The 21,557-nt window shown below is 37.0% G+C and overlaps 1 protein-coding gene across 2 annotated transcripts in view; it reads right to left on the reverse strand.

The window, feature by feature from the left end:
- Window positions 1–5,901: 5,901 nt before the first annotated feature.
- The window catches only part of LOC103034531 (vang-like protein 1), a 96,422-nt gene continuing 80,766 nt past the window's right edge, over window positions 5,902–21,557 (reverse strand). For both annotated transcript variants that reach the window (XM_007259046.4, XM_007259047.4), the window contains exons 7-9: window positions 14,235–14,385; window positions 12,053–12,287; window positions 5,902–11,434 (exon numbers count right to left, since the gene is read on the reverse strand). In XM_007259046.4, the coding sequence (XP_007259108.1) occupies window positions 11,174–11,434; window positions 12,053–12,287; window positions 14,235–14,385 (647 nt within the window). In that variant the 3' untranslated portion in view covers window positions 5,902–11,173. The remainder of the gene's footprint in view (window positions 11,435–12,052; window positions 12,288–14,234; window positions 14,386–21,557) is intronic.

Raw genomic sequence — 21,557 nt, forward strand, 5'->3', positions numbered from 1 at the left:
CCACACATGGATTAGATGGTTGTTTTCACCCAGACAGAGACTGTAGTTTAGTAGATTCAGTGCAGAAATCCTTTCAGACTTTCAGAGGACTACAGTCTCTGTTAACTTATACAGCGAACCAAGCGTGCAGCTGATTGTTATTTATTTTTTTGGTTATTAAAAATAAACAAATAAATAAAAATGTATGTAAATCACTCAATAAAAGTAATATGGTGACTAAAACGGTAAAGAATAATATATCAAAATAAAAACATATACATAAAATTAAAAATCATAATAAATTGCTTTTTTATAGGTTTTTCAATTAACATTGTTTCATTTTTCTAGATTTGTTTATTATTTACATAACTATTTATTTCTGCATAAATTTTTTACATTTCAGCTCCCCTCTCTCTGGGCTTGTACGTGAAAAACACGCCCCTTTCATTATCATATAATGACAAGGAAAAACCGAAATAAATAAATTGGGAAATAAATGAATGCAGAAATAAATAAATCAGGAAATAAATTAATGAAGAAATAAATAGTTATGTAAATCGAAAAGAAATGTTAATAAAGAAACCCATTAATAACAAATTATTAGGATATACATTTTTTTGTATATTTATTTTTATATTAATTATATTTATTCTTTAGCGTTTTTATCACCATATTACTTTTATTGAGTGATTTACTTACATATTTATTTATTTATTTATTTTTTATTTTGGCAGTTTTGGTTCTCCATACATGTGTGCATGCGTGTTCATATTCTGTCTCCTGCATTAATCCCACATTAAGGTCAGCTCTCCCTCTCGATCTCTCTCTCTCTTTCTTTCCCGTACAGCACCTCTCCTCTGCCCCTGCTGCTGAATTATTCATGCCTGTTTTAATTATTTAGCATCATTAGTTTGCGTTATGCATAACGAGAGGGTGACGGGGGCATCCCCACACAAGCACCCGAGACTGGAATCCTGGGTAAAATCAGCAGCGCCACGTCCTGCACATGCTGAAACCTCGCCGGTCTCCCAGGAGACGAGCTGGAAGAGTCCAGCGATTAGCTTCTCTTCTGAAAATAGAAAAGCAGCGAGGAGGCGCAGTGGACGGCATTGTGCAGAATGAAAAATGCGAACGTGTCAAGCAAGGGTTCCTACATTCTAAAGGCTAATTAGGCCTCAGGATGGGATCGGATGATAATTAGGACGCTGCAACTCGCAACTCTTCACGTGTCCTCTTTAAAATGGCAAAGTTAACCCTTACGAGTCACTGGCCTTGTTTTTGATATTCTATTTAAATAAAATGAAGTCAACTAATTAAGAACAAGAGTCGTTGATTCATTTCATTAAAACAAAGAGTCCACAACATTCAAAACCATGTATAAACAAGATAAATCATTAGTATGAAGAGTATATTACTCCCGAAACGGCTTTAACTAGTCATAGTGTGGGTTACAAAAGATGTTGGACATGTTGGAAACACTCCATTGAGATTCTAGTCCATGTTGAAGTGACACAATTACTGTAGAGAATCTTCTATTTTGCCATTAGCCACTCTATGACATGTTCATGATATTTAATTAAAGAAAGTGTACCTCTTGGTGAGAAATTGTTGACTGCTAGATATGGCTCATTAAAAAAAAAATTGTTGACACAAGTTGACACACTTTGAAAATGGGGGAAAATCATAAAACTGAGAGAAGCAGGACAGTAGTTTAAGAAATTCTTCACCATCTAGGTCGTTCCTCAGTCAACCACCACAGCCTGCACTACTCTGGCCTGAAACCGTATCGTCTTTAGTGACAAAATTCAAGTAAGAGTATGAGGAATTGTGCTTGGTAAAATGGGTTACACAAAATGTTGGAAAGAATCCAATGAGATTTTGGTCCATGTTGACGTGCCATGTTGGTGCCATGTTGACAGTTATTGAAGATCATGCTGAGGATTTCCTATTTTGCCATAAAACTCTTTGACATGAAACTTGTTTTTTGGGTAGTGTACCTCTTGGTAATTAATGACTGCTAAATACGACTCATCTTAACATTTTGTTGCCAAAAGTTGGCACATTTGTAAACGGGGGAGAATCATAAAACTGAGAGAAGCAGGATGGTAGTTTCAAGGAATTCTTCATCATCTAGGTTGTTTTTCAGGCAACCACCAAAGCCTGCACTGCTACAACCTGGAACCATATCATCTTTAGTGACAAAATTCAGGTAAGAGTATGGGAAATTGTGTTGAATGCTTGGTAGTATGGGATACAAAAGATATTAGAAAGACTCTATTGAGATTTTGGTCCATGTTGACATGATTGCGACACCTAGTTATTACAGAATCTCCAATTGAACTCAGTGTCATGTTCATGAAACTATTTTTTTGGGTAGTGTACCTCTTGGTGAGAAATTGAGACTACTAGATACGCCTCATTTTAACATTTTGTTGCCAAAAGTTTGTAAAAGGGGGAGAATCATAAAACTGAGAGAAGCAGGATGGTAGTTTCAAGGAATCAAACCAAAGCCTGCAATGCTACGTCCTGAAACCGTATCATCTTTATTGACAAAAATCAGGTACAAGTATAAGGAATTGTGCTTAATTCTCGGTAGTGTGGGTTACACAAAATGTTGGAAAAACACTCCAATGAGATTGTTTTATGTTGACTTGATTGCAACACACAGTTATTGAAGATCATACTGAGAAACTCCTATTTTGCCATTGAACACAGTATCATGTTCATGCATCAAGTTTTTTTGGGTAGTGTAACTCTGGTTGAGAAATTGTTGACTGCTGGATTCGCCTCATTTTAACATTCTGACTTTGAAAACGTGTGAATTGTAGAACTTTGAGAAGCCGGGTGGTAGTTTCAAATAATTGTCTAGGCCATACGGAACCTGTATGCCTCCCTGAGCCTCCTTTCAACTGTACAGTTTTCCTCAGAAACTTATATTTTCACTCTACTAATGTAATCCCTTACATATACAGTTGTGTTGAATATTTAACCCCCACTGCAGTAAAGTGTTTGTGTTTTATATTGTGGTACCTTCCAAGTGGTTAAGATTTCCTGTACCTGAAGAGGTGAAACAGCTCCAGAGCATGACTGACCCACCACCATGCTTCACAGTAGGCAAGGTGTTTTTTTCTGTTTAAACCTCGGTCTTCTGAACATGCTCTTCAGTTACTGTCCTCAGCAAGCAGCGGGTGCTGCCGTGAGCCCTGCCCACAACACTCACAGTGCAGTCTCTCACAGTCAGAGCAGACCCACACAGCTCTACGAATACACTGTAAATGAACTGAGCATGCCCAAAGCCGCAGCTGGCTGACCCCGCCCCGTATTTACAGAGCAGGAATATAATTATCTTAACTTTGTCTTTAGTGTGACACAAAAAGAAATCACTGAATTTAACTCACACAGTCTCAGTCACTCACTCATGTCATTCACCACGCAGCCCGTCACTCACCTCGCCCACTAAACATCTAGCTAGCTAGCTCATCATTGAACAATTTGTCTATAACAGGTTTGAAAATAAAGAAAAACTTTAAAAAAACATGACAAAACGTAGAGTTCCGGCTAACTGCTGCTCTTATAGTAACATTTAACAACACGGCAAAAAAACGATTAATGTAATTAACATAAAAATGAAGTTATTTTGAGAAGTGACTGCCTATTTAAAAAGCAACAGAAGTTGTTCATGTGTTAGAGTTCATTTGTAACTTTTCTAACATATGTAGGGTGTTTTTACTCACTTTTGTATCTCCCACATTGTTAATCGTTTAATGCTTCAAAAACATGTTTTATGCAAGTTAGGCAATGACATCATTTAGCGACTTCTAGTGACTTTTAGGACAGCCAATAGCTACTTTCCTTACTGAGGAGTTGGCAACACTGCATAGGCCCAAAGAGCTCCAATTTTGTCTCGTTACTCCAGACTCCTGTCAAAGTTCCTGAGCTGTCACCCGAGGACTTTTCTCCACCTTTGTTTTTAAAAAATAATGTTTTATTAAATTCAAACAACTTCCTCCTGGTGCGTTACTTTCGTTGTTCAACAAGTGTATAAAAAAATATATTTACTTAGTGAATGTAAGTAAATTAATTTGTAAAGACTCAACAGGAAATTGCAATTATGGATGACAAAAAAAACAGTGATAGCTCTTTATTAATAATTTTTAAAAAATGTAAACCAATGGAAGACTGTTTTTCATGTAAAACAGACCCTCTATCATTTGTACTCCAGTCACCCTTTAACCCTTTACCCCCAACTCAACCTCACTGTGGTTAGGAACAAACTGCAGGGCATAAAAGTGATTCATTCAAGATACTGAACTTAGCTCCTGACCACTCATCCTGTGTTGCCATTACCTTCTAATAAAACTCCTCTTTTCTGGGCTTTATGACTTGAAGGTCAAATGCCAGACACATGACTCACAAAGCGACGAGCACAACCCGGCCTGTTTGATGAAACCTTTGGGAGCAGGAGAACTTAAGCTAGGCTAAAATACTAATGCTGTATGACAAGTGTGTTATTCTGAGTCACACAAGAGTCTACTGTTTCCCTGCATTATAACTCCAGCTGGAAATCACAAGGCATCTCCTGATAAATATATCACCACAATACTGATTCTGTGATACTCGATATTTAACAAAAAAAAAATATCTACGATACTAAACTACTCCTAAATAGGCAAATACCAAGAGTCAAGGATTTTTTAGTACATAAAAACTGGGGGAGGGGACGAGTCTCAGGAAGTTTTTATAGCGCCTACGTTTTAATAAAATATCAATATTTGACACCACGTGTCTAGAAAAGAAGAATTGTGATAATAATATATTGTCACACTCCTACGTGGAAAATACAGTTCTGAAAAAAAGAGACCAATATATAAAGAATTTCTTTGATTTTACCAAATTAAAAACCTCTGGAATATAATCAAGAGGAAGATGAATGATCACAAGCCATCAAACCAAACTGAACTGCTTGAATTTTTTGCTCCAGGAGTGTCAAAGTTATTCAAAAGCAGTGTGTCAGAGTGGTGGAGGAGAACATGCCAAGACACATGAAAACTGTGAATAAAAACCAGGGTTATTCCACCAACTACTGATTTCTGAAAACTTTGATTATGAACTTGAAAGCTCTGCTATTTTTGTTTTCAGCCATTTCTCATTTTCTTCAAATAAATGCTCTAAATGACAATAATTGTATTTGAAATTTGGGAGAAAATCAGAGAAACTGATTAAGAAACTGAAGTGGTCTCTTAATTTTTTTTCGATACATCAATTCACACTTGAAAAAAACACAATGGCCTTCTATGATATTTAGGATTAAGACATATTTCTTTGACAATCCATGTTAAAGTTCCAAAATGTTGGTTACATAGGGTTTGCTGCAATCATTCATCAGCTGAGAAGCATCCTCACTTGTATAAGTTGTGAGATGTTATCGTGTGAGCGCCAGCATGCCTATATGGCAAGACAACGTGAATTCTAAAAAACCTGAACACTAACAGTGTTAATTCAACACTTTAATTTTAGTAGACAATTTTGTAGACAATAAAAAACTGGGAAAATGCCTGGGACATCGCTGAGAAGAAGGAAAGAACTGGTGCACTTATTCACTAAGAAGGCACTATTAGGCAAAATGCATTAAGCATTAGGAGTTCATTTCACAAAGAACTAAAGGCTAAACCAAACTCCTGAAAATCAATCCCACACCATAATCCCCCCTCAGCAAAACTTTACACCTGGCACAATGCAACCAGACAAGTACAAACCCAGACTGGAAGTGTCACAGTTTGCATGCCTAGGTGCTTGGTTTCATACACTTGAGGCCATAGAAGGGATTGCAACACATAAAATACTTTTGGCAATATACTGTATGTTCAAAATTGTGAGTTTTTCATAAAATGTGTCCTAGAAAATAAAATTCCACAGCCTTACCAATGTTCATACAAATGTTTATTTCATACAAATGTCTGTGGAGTGAGCTCTGAAACATATTTATCACAACATAACGTCAGGAATATAAATGTTGGCCTTTCCTTTCCGAATGACGGATGAAAAGTGAGAGATTTGTAACGGAAGCGTTTTTTTTTTTTTGTTGTTGTTGAGTAGGAATGATGCACATTTACAGTATAAATACAAACACACTGCGTAAAAACAGAGGCACAGTCACATTGTGAGAGAGGTTCATATAAAGAAAAGTACACGCCAGTCCTCATCACCACTGTGATGTGTGTTGGAGAGGAGGAAGAAAGAGGGGAGGAATGAGCGAAGTCGATATCCTCTTAGTGTCTGTAATTAGCGTCCGTTTGCTGCTTGATTGCAGGCCGATCGGGAGGGCAGACACCTTCAGTGATTCTTCCTAGAGGGCACTAAGTGGTTGTCCTTTTGAATCGACAAGGCAGATTAGAAAATAATGCATCACTATGCATCGTAAGGTTTCATCCTGGGGTGAAACTGCTTGCATATTAAAAGTCTTGCTTCTAGAAATTGCATGGATTTTTTTCTTTCTGCCAGTCGTAATCGTGCTTGAAAAAAAAAAAAAGTTCATGATGTGATGAGTGATGATATAAAAGTGGCTTCATCAGAAAAAACAAAACAAAAAGAAATATGTTGTGAAAATTAAGATAAATGGACTTGCACAACTTCATTCATAATATTTCATTCATTCATCATTGTTAAAACTAACATTGTCTCAACATTGTGTCATTGTCGTAACATCTAATCATTGTCTTATTTTCATTATAGGCCCCTATGAAATCTGATTTCCCTCCAAATTATACATTTTTACAATTTTTTAAACTCTCCAATTTACTAGATTTCCCCTACTAATAGCAATGCTTTCAACAGTAGGGGTGCTCATTGCTATCTTACACCCCACCAAGAGTCTATTTTCACATCTTGCACCTCTGTTGTTTAAATAGCAACAGTGCTTGTAAATATAGCTACGCCGATGGCCGTGGTGGTCTCGAAATGAGGTGTGTTCAAGTCAATTTCTGGCCTATTGCTATCTTAGCAACAGAAAACACAGGTGCGCAACTGACTAAAAACAACATAGACAGATGCCCAAAACACACCCATGATTAATTAAGAGAATTAGTACATGCACAGTTTCGCACATTTCAGGCTGTTCACGGTGTACTTTTCTTGTCGTTACAATAGCAAAAGATAGCAAAGACACACAGACATGCCCTAAAAGTGCATGCCTCCTCTGATACATGCAAGATTGTGCTCGGGGAAAGTGCCGTATCCCCAGCTTTTGTAAATCAGCCAACAAATGCCTGTGTCAGCCAGTATCACAACAGGAGTGACGGAGAGAGAGCAAGTGATGATCATTGAGGCATAGTGAGAGTTTTTCAGTCTGCTGAGTCACTTTTCAGATTCCTTTTTCCCCCATTTAGTTGTATTTATTGTTTTTTTAATCACTTTTTCGTATGTCAAAATGTGTTTTTATGCCTCAATTCTTAAATTTAATCGCAATCTCTATGCAGAAATCAAAGGGCCCTGTGATTAGTCTTCACACACAAGCATCGCAGTCCATATTAAGTGCTTTCTTATTGACCACATTATCACGACACCTACATGTTTTCCCCACAAACCTCACAGAGGACCAGTTTATATCACTGTCTTTGGCCACAGATAACAAAACATAAACCAGTAGTGGAACGACAGCAGGTTGTAGCATTTCCAAACAGTTCTATCAGAATATACCAAGTACAGTATACCATTGCTGAACTGCTTCAAAGGACAGTTCCACCAAAAGTAAAAAAAATAGTCGTGTTACTGTTGGTTGAACTGCTCCTTTACACATCCTGGAAAATTCTTTTAAAATAATGTATACTTTTACACCATTTAATCATATCAAAAAACTTTTATATGTTACAAACCAAAAACTAAATCAGTGTAAGAAGTCTATTTCTGTCATTCTTAAATGAGATTGTGATTTTGTTTGTGCATAGACCTCTGAGGATGTGTCATTTTGAAATATGGTTTGAAGAAAGTTCCGGGAAAGATGCCCTATTTAAATTTTTAAATAAAATAACAATAAGTGTATCAGGGTTTCCCGCAGCGTTTTGTAGTTAGGGCGAGTTTATACAATTGTTTTTGAGGACATGATCAAATTGCAACCAGCTGGGATGGTAAAATTGTTCAGTGCTTAAATAATGTTACATTCAAAATGTTCTAATTTTAGTTAAAATATTAAAGCTACTGCAACTCTACTAATTTACTTTTTTTTTGTTTTGTTTGGTAAAATATCCCCCAATATTTACGAGTTCATTATCCCCCACCGAACCCTCACTCACAGCTGTTTTCCAATTTCAGCCTTTATATTTTTATTTATATATTTTTACCCCTTTCTTTGATGTAAAAGTCCCATGTTAAAAATGTTCAGTGTTTAATAAATAATGTTACATTTTAAACATAGAAATTATAATGAGAATTGCAGATTAGTTCATTTATGCAATGGTAAAAAAAATAGCAAAATCCCCCCAAAAAAACCCTCAAAAAAAAAAAAAAAAAAAAAAGAATTTGGGCTTCAGACAAATTTTTCATTTTGTTCAGTTTCAACCTAAAATGTTATTTCACTGCATTCTTCCTGTTAAGTATAAATGAGCCTTAAAGACAACAAAATGATGCCAGCCTCAGAGGTCTAATGTTTAATAAATTAAAAAGTTACTCCTTAGTTAAAGCTGTTTGGTAATAAGATTAATAAGGATACAGCAAGGTTGTAAATTAGCTGGCATTGACATCTATACAGTACTATCCGTGTCTGTGTGTGACATTATATGGATTAAGCAAAAGCATATTGACCTTTACTTTAAACTCAACAGGAATAGCAACAGTCATGACCTTGTGCTTCAAGTTCTTGAAGATGGTGGTTATGGTCCCTGATAAACAAACTAAAAGACCAGAGCAGACGCTCTAAGGCTATCTTCACACAGCAGATAAAAAAGTGCCAAAATTCTATTTTCTCACTTTATTAAAAAAAAATAAATATGTGAACCATATCTGACTTTGGCTGAAAAGTTTGCAAGCCTATATTAGTGTGCATGCGCAAAGGAGCAATGCTTAACGTGAAGTTTCGGTTTCATTTTCTCAAACATAAGAGGAGCTGTGAAGAAGTTGGTCTTATCAACAGAGAGATAATTATTTAGTTCATGGCCTTCATTTCTTTTAGCTTTGACGCTACAATCACACTCGCATTTGGCCATTTCACAAATCCGATTTTTCGGTATCTTGATGGTTCACATTCATGTCGCATATCCATTGATTGGACACATAACTGATATAGGACCACATATGAAATTGACTCAAATCTGATTTTCCAAAAAATCTGATTTGGCTCAGCCATAAAAAAAAAAAAAAAAAACTAATCTGAGCCACATTGAGCAAAAAAATCAGGTTTGAGTCACTTCAGCCTGGTAATGTGAACATAACCTTTATTTTTTTATTTAATTTTATATTAACGAGATCTGTTACCGATTATGAGGTCATTATCTCCCACTAAACCCTTCCTTACTCAATGATGTTGTCCATTTTCAGCCTTTAATTCTTAAACGTCCCATGAATTCTGTTCTGGCTGTTCAGACAGAATGACACTGCCTCAGATTTAGTGTATCTTAGCCCCTTCACACTGCCACACCACCAAAAATTTATCTGCTGTGTGAAAATACCCTAAATAACTGTTTCCACTCATTGAACTGCCATTTCTCAAGCTGAACACTAAATTTAAACTCTTACCACTTTAACAACACACTCACCAACACCTCACATCTGTACAATGTGCACAAGTTGAATAGGGTCATTATCAGAATACTGTGCCTTTTGATCCTCATTACAGAGAAAAGGCATTACTCTTTTGACTACTTATCATATTTATAAGACTTTTTTTACTGGACAATTTAAAAATATTTGCTAAAATTGGCTTATAATGAAAACATTATAAAATGTTCATAGTTTGTTAATTTCCATTTCAAATATACAGTTTAATTTTCTCAAATTATTAATTAATTTACTGATATTTTAGCTTAAGCTTTACCTCCCATACCTAAGTATGGGAACTATTTGAGAAACATTAACTAATAAGTGAAAATGAATATTGTTAACTGCTGAACATGCAGCAAGTGCCCTCAGTTCCTTAAAAAAAACTAAATATTATGAAGGTTGTAATGAAAACTGATGTAAACAGTTTCTTTCTTAGAGGGCTTAGAGGTTTATATATCATCAAGGAATATATATATCATCAATGTTTAGATATCATCAAGGAATTCTCTGTTTAAATGGCTTTTTTTCAGTGTTCATTCAGAGTAAAAGCTGCAGACACAAAAGGCACATTAAATTGATACTGACCCCAAAAAAAAGGTATAATGTGTAAATGAAAAACAAAAAACTAAAAATAAAATGTGATTATGTTGTGTTTTATCAGTGATGAGACAGATCCAATGTGATTGTTGATGATAAAAAAGAAGCACCGCTAGAGTTCATACACACTTACAGTAGAAAAAGGTCATCATTTCGACCATGTCTCATGTTTTTCAACCCCGTGGAGTCAAAGCTCGGTTGCTATAACAACCTCTGCGGAGACGGAGAGAGAGAGAGTGAACAGAGAGTGTACAGCGGTCTGAGAGTGCAGAGAGGTGCGGGTTCTCCGCTGATACAGAAACATGTGGCGAACAAGTGGAGAAATCCCGTCTGCTGGGGTTAGATTTGATTCACAGTGCCTTTGCCTGAACATGTCCATGTCTGAGCTGAGAGGAAAGAGAAAATCCAAGAGAAATGTTGTCATCTCTCTCCTGTGAGAATCCTTTGGGTCCATCCACCATTTTTTGAGAGGTTTTTGAAAGTGGTCCACTGGATAGTTCAGAGTTTCTGGTGTTTTAAAAAAAAAAGGATGTGAAAAAGAAGTCTTGTGCACTATATTCTCTCATGTTACATTTGCATGTCTTTGTACACTTTTGCATGTTTGGAACGTGAGCATGTTAGAACAGTGCATCCTGCTTAACGTGCCTGCCCAAACTGATAAAAAAAACTAAACAAAAAAGAAAAGAAATATATTCAAATATGTGATATAAAGATTCATATGTATATATTACATACATAAAAAAATCTAAGAAAAACTCATTACATTTGAAAATCTCAACCCAACACAAAAATAGCTTGTGAGCGACTGAAAAAACAAACAAAACAAAAGACAAGATGTGATATATGGCTACACCGAAGTCTCCGACTGTAGCCGCAGGACAAACTTGTGGGACTTGGGGTCGATGAACTCCTCAGAGAGCTTGATGTAGGGGATCTTTTTAGTGGTGACCACCAAGCTGAAGTCTATGCATTTTAGCAGAAATACGGTGCCCTCCTTCAGGCCGCTGGTCACTGAGGCCTCGCTGATGAGGGTCCACTGGTGGGCCAGCCAGCGCTCGCGGCCGTACTGCAGCGTGGGGCCTGGCATCAGGTAGCTCTCCAGAAATGCCTGACCCAAATCAAACACAAGAAAAGAAAAGTCTTTATTATCCAACAAAAGTAAGAACACCCTCACATTTCTGGAAATATGTCATTTCATATTTTCAAGGTACAGCACTAAAGAAAACAAACTTGAACCCAAGCCCACCAAAGCTGAACAGCTAACAGCTTGGGTAAGTTTGAATTGATGAGTGGGTGGGCTTTGGTGAGGTTGGTGAGTAGGTGGGGTTAGTGAGTGGGTGGGCTTGGGGTGAGGTTGGTGAGTAGGTGGGGTGAGTGAGTGGGTGGGGTGAGGTCGGGTTGGCCTGGAAGAGCCAGCCATCCAGTAAGCACGCTTGTCAGCTGGCCAGCCATAACAGTGCTGGGATAGGCTAGGCTAGGCTAAGCTAAGCTGGAGCAAGTGTAAGCCATCTCAATGACATAAATCAACCAAATTAAACTAAAACTTATCGTCTTTCTTTAAAATGATTATTATGTTTCATTCTGAGGCAAAATAACAGGATTGTAAATAGGCACACAAAATAATATATGGGCCTTAGCCACCCTCTAAACTCACATTCTTAATATTAATACGTTAAAAACAACATAAAATACTCAATAAATGCAACTAACAGCAGGAGGTTTGTACCTTAGGCGTCATGTTGTGTGTGATGCAGAAGGCTAGATGCTGCTGGATGCTCTCCATGCTGTGGCAGTGCTGCTGACGGGTGGTGCGCAGGTACTTCTGCAGGGCTCGGGCCATAGAAGGAAAGATGGCCTGCGCCGCCTCGCGTGGATCCATGATTTCCCCAGGGGACTTCTTCTGCTCCTCCTCCTGGAGGCGGCGGATGTGCGTGAAGGCCTCTTCAACTGCCACCACCAGCCTGGTTTAGAATAGATGAGTTTTTCAGCCTTTTAGCAATAAGTAATCAAGCCTGTATCTTGTTTTATTTTTTCCTATTCATACATCACACAAGCTGGTCACATTAGAAGCTTGGTTACTTCAGGGATAGTGCTAGAGTTCAAGAGATTAAAATGTCTAATTTATTGCAATAATAGGTTTTAAACCTGTATATAGCCCTTAACCTCTTGAACCCTAAATTGTTTTTCTTTTTCAATCCTTACATATAGAAACAACTGCCATTAATTTCTGCTAAGACATTGGTTTATCTTATGGAGCCCTTGTGGTATCCCATAGGGTTCTATTTTAGGGCCTATTATTATTAATAATAATTATTAAATAATAATTATGTTAATTTTGATAGTAATGTAGTCAAAAAAGTGTGTGCAAGAGTGGACTAAAAAGTGGGTTAAACAGCTACGGCACCACTAAACCACCTTGAATTAGTTTTGAAAAAAATGGCGGACAGCTGAACTGCTTGAGATCGCACATCAAAACGGGAAGGGGATATGCTAGGTGTTTTGAGGAAGTTACAATGGATGAAAACTCAAGAATCTTGACGCATGCATGAGATCAAGAACATCTTTTGGTCCGACATCAATTTCTGTATTAAGGTTTATAGCACCACCTACACTGTAAATGTATATTTGATGTCTAGAAATATTGGAAATTAATTGGAAATTTAATTTAAGGTATATAGCACCACCTATACTGTAAATATAAAATTGATGTTTAGAAGTATTAAAAAATTTAATGGAAATAAAATTTAAGGTCTATAGCACCACGTATACTGTAAATGTAAATTTGATGTCTAGGAATATTGGAAATTAATTGGAAATATAGTTTAAGGTCTATAGCACCACCTATACTGTAAATATAAATTTGATGTCTAGAAATACTGGAAATTTAATGTAACTGATTGCCACAAATGTTCTCCAACGTTCAAGAATTTTGGTAGGAACATAGAAATGATGTTGCTGTATTTCTTACCCATTGACTTGCCCAACAAAAAGTCAATCATTTTGAAATTTGTGCATTTTTCACATATTATTTTCTGAACTCCTTCTAGGAACTATTTAAGATTCACCCGATATTTGGCAGAAATAAACCCAATATATGTAAATAAATAAACATATATGATAACAAATTGCGACGGAAGAGTCGAAACGTTGCAGGAAGGCAAAATTGCAGAGAGTTGAATTAGTTGAAAGGCCACATAAAAACAGAAAGTTAATACATCTTCGTCATGCTTGGACATTTTTGCAAATTTGACACGCATTGATATTTAGAGATTAATTATTTGCTCATGGGTGCTGTGGGAGTGACAGGGGGACTCCATAGCGCCCTCTAAATATTGTATATGATTTTATCACTGTCTGCCATTGTTCCCACTAATTGTGGTAGAAACTTTGTCCTTGCTCTGACAGATATATTACCCATCGGCTTGTACACCACCCTTACTCCAACCTAGAGGGAGTCAGCTGTCTTGGTATTTGTGCACCAATATTAAGTCCTGAAAGAAGTAAGCATTATACGAGTTTTTGTGTTTGTCAAAGGATAAATACAATTAACTAACCTGTCACAGGGGGACACTTTCTTGCATTTTAACTGAACTATTTATTCCTTTAGGTACATTAACTGCAAAATTGACCCATATTGTTAGCAGTTATTATCACATTATTGTTTTCCAGCAGTTCACTGCTCACATTTTGTTTACACAGCTAATTAGCCTGTATAACAAGGTTGTAATGACTGCCCGCTTAATCACTTTGTCTACTTTTATCTGATGCCTTAGCCTCTTAATGAAATTCTTCTATAAACCATCATTTACCTTCAGTTGAATTCCCACCAGGAGGGTTATTTTCATAACAGCTGCAGCCTGTAGTCTGAATTGTAATTAACTGCGTGTGTTTCAGGGCAGCTCTCTCACCTGGCTTTGCGCTTGCGGACGCGTCTCTCGTGCTCTGCTTCCTCGTAGTAGAGCTCATTATGGCTGGTGTCTCGTCGGCGGGCGGCAGCGGCGATCATGGCTCGGGACTGAGACTGGGCGATACCTGCTGCTGCGTTATTGCCTCCAGGACCTGAAAACAGTACAACACCAGTGTGAGTCACGAAAATCTATTGCCTAGTATCGCTACAAATGTGTGTTTTTTTATGCTGATCATGGGAAATCAGGTCAAACATCAATTTATTTATTTTTTGCTACATTATTATAAAAATCAACAAATATGCAGGTAACACTACATGTTAACATAGTGGCGCTGCCACTATGATTGGGAGATCGCTAGTTAAAATTCTGGTCATGCAGCTTTGCCATCAGCTACCAGAGCCCTGCGAGAGAACAATTGGCCTTGCTCTCTCTGAGTGGCTAGATGGCGCTCTCTCCCCACATCACTCCAAAGGGTGATGTCGCTTAGCACAAGGCATCTGTGAGCTGATGTATCGGAACAGAGTCGCTGTGCTTTACTCCAAGCAAGCTGGCTACTCTGCAATGTTCAAAGAGACACGTTCAAAAAGAGGCGGTTGCTGACTTCACACCTGGTGTGTTGGGGCATCAATAGTTATAGTACATCAATGAGTCCTAATGAGTGGGTTGGGTAAAAAAAAAAGGGATAAAAATCAGGAGTCAATATAAAAATAGTGAAAAAAGTAAAAAACATACGACTTTTACAGGTGTGGTGCTACATGTTCTGTACATTCACTTTGTGTGATTTCAACAGGACCAGTGATGTCAGTAAAGCATTATTCTGACCAATTTTTTTTTTTCAGTAAAAAGTAATCTAACGCATTATTATTTCTAATCCAGGAATCAGATCAAAGTTATTTATCCAAGTCACTGTGCGTTACTGTGTCATCCAGCTGGAAGGGCTGAAAAGACGGACGAAAAAGATGTTTACAGTTGTTGCTTAATTGCTGGAACTGTCAGCCGCAACTTCGCCAAAATAACAGGCTAGCAGGCTAACAAGCTAAAACACGCTCTCCATCTCTCTCTTACACACACAGCGACATGCAGACTGGAGGGACTATTCTGAGTTTGTATCAGTTAAAGATATATCAATATCAATATCAAGGTTGGTTGTTGACTCTGTGCTGGCGACAAAGTGCTACCTAGCTTCAGAAACACAACATCTAATTTGAAGAAACGTTTGGAGTGGCAGCGGCACACTTAAAGAACAAGTCCCAAAGGTGAAGCAAAAAACAAAGTTTTGGCAAAACTGTCATGTTGAGGCTGCAGTAACTTTTAAAGTTACTTTTACAATCAAGTAATCCATAAAGTAACTAAGTTATTTTTATAGAGGTTATCAGTAATCAGATTCCTTTTTTAAAGGAGATGTGCCATCACTGAACAGGACATTGCTCATCTACAAACTGCTGCAGTCTCAAGAGCTTGCCTTGAAGACAAAGATGATGCCGTGCCATAGGCAGCTGCACTTTCAGACCTAGAGCATCCCCAATACAAAATGTGTGGGTAGTAGGGGCCTGCCATATTGTATTGTATGTAATAACAAAGGCAAAAATTCTGACATAATAAAAAAAAATACATAGTGGTATTGCAATATCCTATAAAGCATTTTTTTCTTTTTGATTTACTGTATTTATCTTAATTGTTTGTTTGCAGTTTATATGCACTACATATTCGACAATTTATTTTTGTGGTTAATTTTTGTTGTTACATTATTTTTGTTCATTTTTTATTTTGTTATTTATTATTTATTTTATATATAAAAAAAGAGTCTTGGCAAGTTACTGTTTACGAAATCGAAAATAAATAGACAAAAGTATATTTTTGTTTCTCTATTTGTTTCTTTATGTTTTGTCATATCGCAGAGAATATCGTTATCATAAAAATCCCCTAAAATCGTGATAAAATTTTAGGGTCATATCGCTCAACCCTTAGTTGGAGCCACTGGATGCACCATTAACACTCCAGCCCTACCTCAAAATCTGCAGTAAGTGTGTGTGTGAATATTCAACCTGGAACATTGCAGGACTCCATTAGGAACCTCTACAACTCCACCCTGAGACATCCGGCATGCTGTGCAACACATGCATTACACACTAATTTTGTGTTATGTTTAGCTACATAAATATTGCTCATAACATTCTACATTTTTAACATTTATTGTTCCTGGTAACTTTGGTAAACTTCTTTTCGAATAACATTGCAATCCAGCACATCCTTCTGGGTGCAACTATGGTTTTGATGATGAGTGTAGATTCACCAGGATTCATTTAAAAGAGTAAATTTTACACTAGTTCTTACATGTGTTGTTGCTGCAAGCATATCCACCCTCTATGCAACTACAAGTTACAATTTACAGGCATGTTTGAGTAATTAACAACAAAAAGGTTGAAGAAGCGCTGCAGACTAATTCCACGAAGAATTGTGTTCCAAATTCAAAAATGTATGATGAAACGAGCTGAAAATCTGAAAGTCTAAAATGCGTTCCCAGAGTTCTCTCTCTCTCGCCCACGCGGCGGCCATTAATATTCAGCTATTCAAATTCCATTTCTTCCTGGTACCTAGTGTCTTGAGGCGGTGCCAAGTGTCCGTCTTTATAAACATCCTCCCCAACATCAAAGATATTGTTTTGCGCATGCTGATTACTGCCTCATTAATATGCAGCAGGTCTGTGTCTTCTTGAAGCTGATGTTAACGTATGTTAAAAGAGGGCTGGGCCTGGTGATAGAGGAGTGATAGAGTTGCCGGCCCAGGACTCCTTTTAATAATGACTCCACTCCAGATTTCAAGCTTCTCCGGATCGTAATGGAGTGCAAGAGCTGACTGGCATTAGTAAGTAAGTAAGTAATATTTATTTATATAGCACTTTTGTAAGACAGAGCCACAAAGTGCTTTACAATAAAATAATTAAAACATAAATAATGATAAGATAAAACACAGCACATTCAAACCACAAAAGTTAGACACATTTTCCATGATCTCTCTCGAAGCCAACAAGTAAAAGTGGGTTTTTAACCTTTTTTTTTTTTTTTTTTTTAAAGGATGCTGTAGGTTCAGGGAGTCTGATATCTAAAAGGTAGACTGTTCCATAATTTAGGAGCAGAAACACAGCAAAGGCACAATCTCCCTTTTAGGGGTGAAACGATTACTCGAGTAAACAGAGTTACTCAATAATTTTTTATTTTATTTTCTGTGCCTCGAGTAATCGTTTATTTAATTACAAAACTCAGAGCGCTGAATTTTGCGGTGACTTTTAATGTGACAACGCGCTTAGTGTTACGTCACCTACGCACAGGAAGAAGATGAAGGAGGGGAGGAGTTTATTTTGTTGAGAAGCGGGAATAGAGCGACAACCTTCGAGAAAAAAAGGCAAAAATAATGGAGCATTTTGGGATGGACAGCGTGTATTATTCCACAGGTCTTGATGTATTTTGGAGAACATCCCCTGTCCAAGAAGGAGAATCCACCTCTGCTGTTCAGAAGATATGATGCACAACATAAAGCAAATGTTTATGCCTTTTTTTTTTGATTATTGCTCTATAGTTTCGATCCTTACAAGAAATCCCTGTTGAAAATAATTTAACTTAATAACTTTAATAATTTATTAAAGTACTAACTATTAAATTATTATTACTTTATTTCTATTTGTGTTGGCAGTTTGGAAACGCATGTTGTGAACTGATAAATATAACTTATCTAAAAATGGAAACCAAATGAACATTCATTATTAAGCAAATTGTCTTGTTTTAAGCAAATATATTTTATCCGATTACATGATTAATTTGATTACTTGATTTTGCAGTAGAGTACTCGATTACTAAAATAATTGACAGCTGCAGCCCTACTCCCTTTCGTTTCAATTCACTTCTAGGGACCACCAAAATCCCTTGTTCGAGGATCTCAGAGACCTGTTGGTCATAAGGGGACCTAGCAGTTGATGTATTCTGGTGCATCACCATGTAGAGCCTTATAAGTAAGAACTAATACTTTAAACTTTTGCGAAGTTTACTTTATCATCACTTATATAAACCGAGTTTATTCAAAGTGACCCTGCAAACACATTTCATCATAGCCTACTTTATATATTTGCATGAATAATTGATGAAATTACTGTAGAAACAATAGGAATGATAGAAGGTCAGTAGCACGATAGACACTTTTCTATCGTCCCCACGATATTTATCGTCATATATCGTCACAGCACTAATACAATGTATGCATATACTATGGCCACATAACATACATTTATGTCAGGAAAATGGCACGAAAAGCAATTTAACAGCCCCCATCCTTCCAGCATTACAAGAGTTGATAGCAAAGCAAGACAGACTGAATAGATAGTGAGTGTGAATCTTTTCCTGGCAGTAGATGTCTGTTTCCCCAGGGCCAACTTTGGAGCCGAAGCATCAGAGCGGCGAGGCTATTGATTTAACACTAGTGCTGTCTCGCTCAGCCAGAGAGAGACAGAGATACAGAGAGAGACGGAGAGATAGAGAGAGAGAGAGAAAGAGAGAAAATAGAGACAGACAAAAGCCGTCAGGTGGCTGGGGACCCCCGCAGTCAGCCTACAAAGTGTGAAGATTTGAAGCCGTGGAGATGCTGTCCTCTCTTCAGCATTCCACTTCAGTTCCAAAGGCATCGGGAATCATCGAGTTTACCTCACTTTCCCTCACTGGGTCACTTTAAAAGGAAGAAGGCAAAAAAGAAGCAAAAAAAAGAAGCAAGTGAATGGAGTCAGTGGCTTGTTTAATCTGAAAAACTGTGGGAGAGTTCAGCTGAATATCCGTCAAGTTGAAGGTTGTGTGTGAAAGTATGAATGAGAGAGAAAGAGACAGTCACTGAGTAGAATATCAAATCAGCAAAAAAAAAAAAAGGAAGAGAAAAAAGGTAAAAGCTGCCAGAAATACTAAACAGCAGCTCTCTCACAGAAGAATAACTCAAACTGACGGCTTTGTTCCGTGTGCTTCCACAGGGGAGACACGTATGAGGCTATGAGAAGGAATAACGTGAAATCCTCAGAGAATAAAGAGAACTTTCTCACAGCAGAAGAGAGCAGAAGAGGCTCACAGCTCTGAATAATACTGAATTAAATTATTCAGTGCATTTTACTCGACCCCCACCCACAGGTACAGTGTCCTCAAGGTATCATAAGAAGACTATTCAGAGGGGATTAAATTTACATGGGGTCCTGAGGTAATTCCCTCTTTCACACGAGCTCCTCTGTAGATCTCATCTACAGTCGATCAAACATTTCCTCTCTGTGTTTTTCCCTCCTCCTCCTCTGAGAAAATTACAACTTACTTTTTAACAGCTTCACGTTGCTACATTTATTTCCTTATGGATTCATTTCTCAGTTTTTCACAGCAGTTGTTGCCTCTTGTTGGAACAAAAGGGATTTCTGACAGCTACTACACACCATATTTAGCCTGAGGCTAGATATATTAGGGCATCTAAAAAAAAATGAATATCATTGAAAAGTTACATTATTTCAGTAATTTTAGTAATTCAGTTCAAAATGTGAAACTCCTCATATATTATACAAATGTATTACACACAGAGTGATCTATTTTAAGAGTTTATTTATTTGCTTGTTGATGATTATGATGTGTATGGCTTACAGGCAATGAAAACCCAAAAATCACTGTCTCCAAAAAAATAGTTTATTTATATTAAACCAATTGGTACTTTTGGCAGTGTGGGCAGTGTGCCATTCCTGCTGGAAAAAGAAATGATATCTACATCTCCATAAAAGTTGTCAGCAGAGGGAAGTTCTGACTTTAGACTTGATACTTGATAAAACACAGTGGACCGACACCAGCAGATGACATGTCTCTCCAAACCATCACTGATCATCAGTAAATTTTACATTTCATTTGGAAATGAAGAGAGTCTAGAGGAAGAGTGGAGAGACACACAGTCCAAACTGCTTGAGGTCTAGTGTGAAGTTTCCACCAATCAGTGATGGTTTGGAGAGACATGTCATCTGCTGGAAACTAAACCATGACTTTTATGCACCATTATACTTATAATTGCAACATAATGTACAGACAGACAGACAGACAAATAGATACTTTATTGATCCCCGAGGGGAAATTTTGGAGTTGGGGAAATATCAGCAACCTCCTGCACATGGAAATGATGTTGCATGAATGTAAGCTCCTTTTAACTATTAACTCATATAACTGTAAAGTCCAAAATCACACAATTTGCAAGCATAATAGTTTTTTTCGGGCTATTTCTTGAGGATGCAACTCTTGTACACTCTTATGTTTAGTGCACATTCAGAGGAAAACTTAAACACAGCGAGACGCATCGGTTAGACTAGAAAGGAATTTGTCATTCTTCTGATCTACCAACAGCTGCAGCAAAATAATACATTTTTGAGCAGAGCACAGTTCGGGCAGTTCAAAGTGATTCATGCAGCATGCAATGTGGAGGATGTCTTGCTCTTGGATTGTTAAGGTATAGTGTCATCTGCAAAGAAAATTGTCTGGAAATTCCAGAGACAGGCACAGCATGCCTTATTTGGAAGTGATTTTTTTGGAGTAAAGAAAAACTTGAGGTGATCAAGCAACAGTGTTTAATTGTAGAAGTAGATCTGGGCGATACAATTTTTCTGAGGCATAGTACAAACTTCAGTTTTTTTGTTATTGTTAAATAAACCTTTAACAAGAGCTGATTATAGCTATAAAAAACATGTCCACGTTCGAATCATTTAAAAAACAAAGGTTTTTGCGTCAGTTTTTGTTGTCCACACAGTTTGCCTCAGTTTTTGTTCTGATTTTTTTTAAATATGTTTTTAGAGTTGTTCTGTTGTGGGGAAACAGTGGCTGAATCTCAAATACCCACACAGTGAACTGCATGTGTCATAAAACTACAACCCCTCTATACATACAGATGATTTCAGCACTAGATTTTTTTTTTTTTTTAAATTAAGAGACCACTTCTGATTTTGATATTTACAGGTATTAGTTTAAGTAAAATGAACATTGTTTTTTTCTCTATAAACTATGAACAACATTTCTCCCAAATTCCAAATAAAAAATATAGTCATTTACAGCGTTTATTTATAGAAAAAGAGAAATGGCGTTTTCAGTTTTCAGACCTCAAATATTGCAAAGAAAAACAGAATTTTATATTCATAAATTTTTAAAAGTTCAGAAATCAGTATTTGGTTAAATAATCCTGGTTTTTAATCACAGTTTTCATGCATCTTGGCATGTTCTCCTCCACCAGTCTTACACACTGCTTTTAGATAACTTTATGCCACACCTGGGGCAAAAGCAGTTC

This window comes from Astyanax mexicanus, chromosome 21 (assembly GCF_023375975.1).
Source record: "Astyanax mexicanus isolate ESR-SI-001 chromosome 21, AstMex3_surface, whole genome shotgun sequence".
Classification (NCBI taxonomy): Eukaryota; Metazoa; Chordata; class Actinopteri; order Characiformes; family Acestrorhamphidae; genus Astyanax; species Astyanax mexicanus.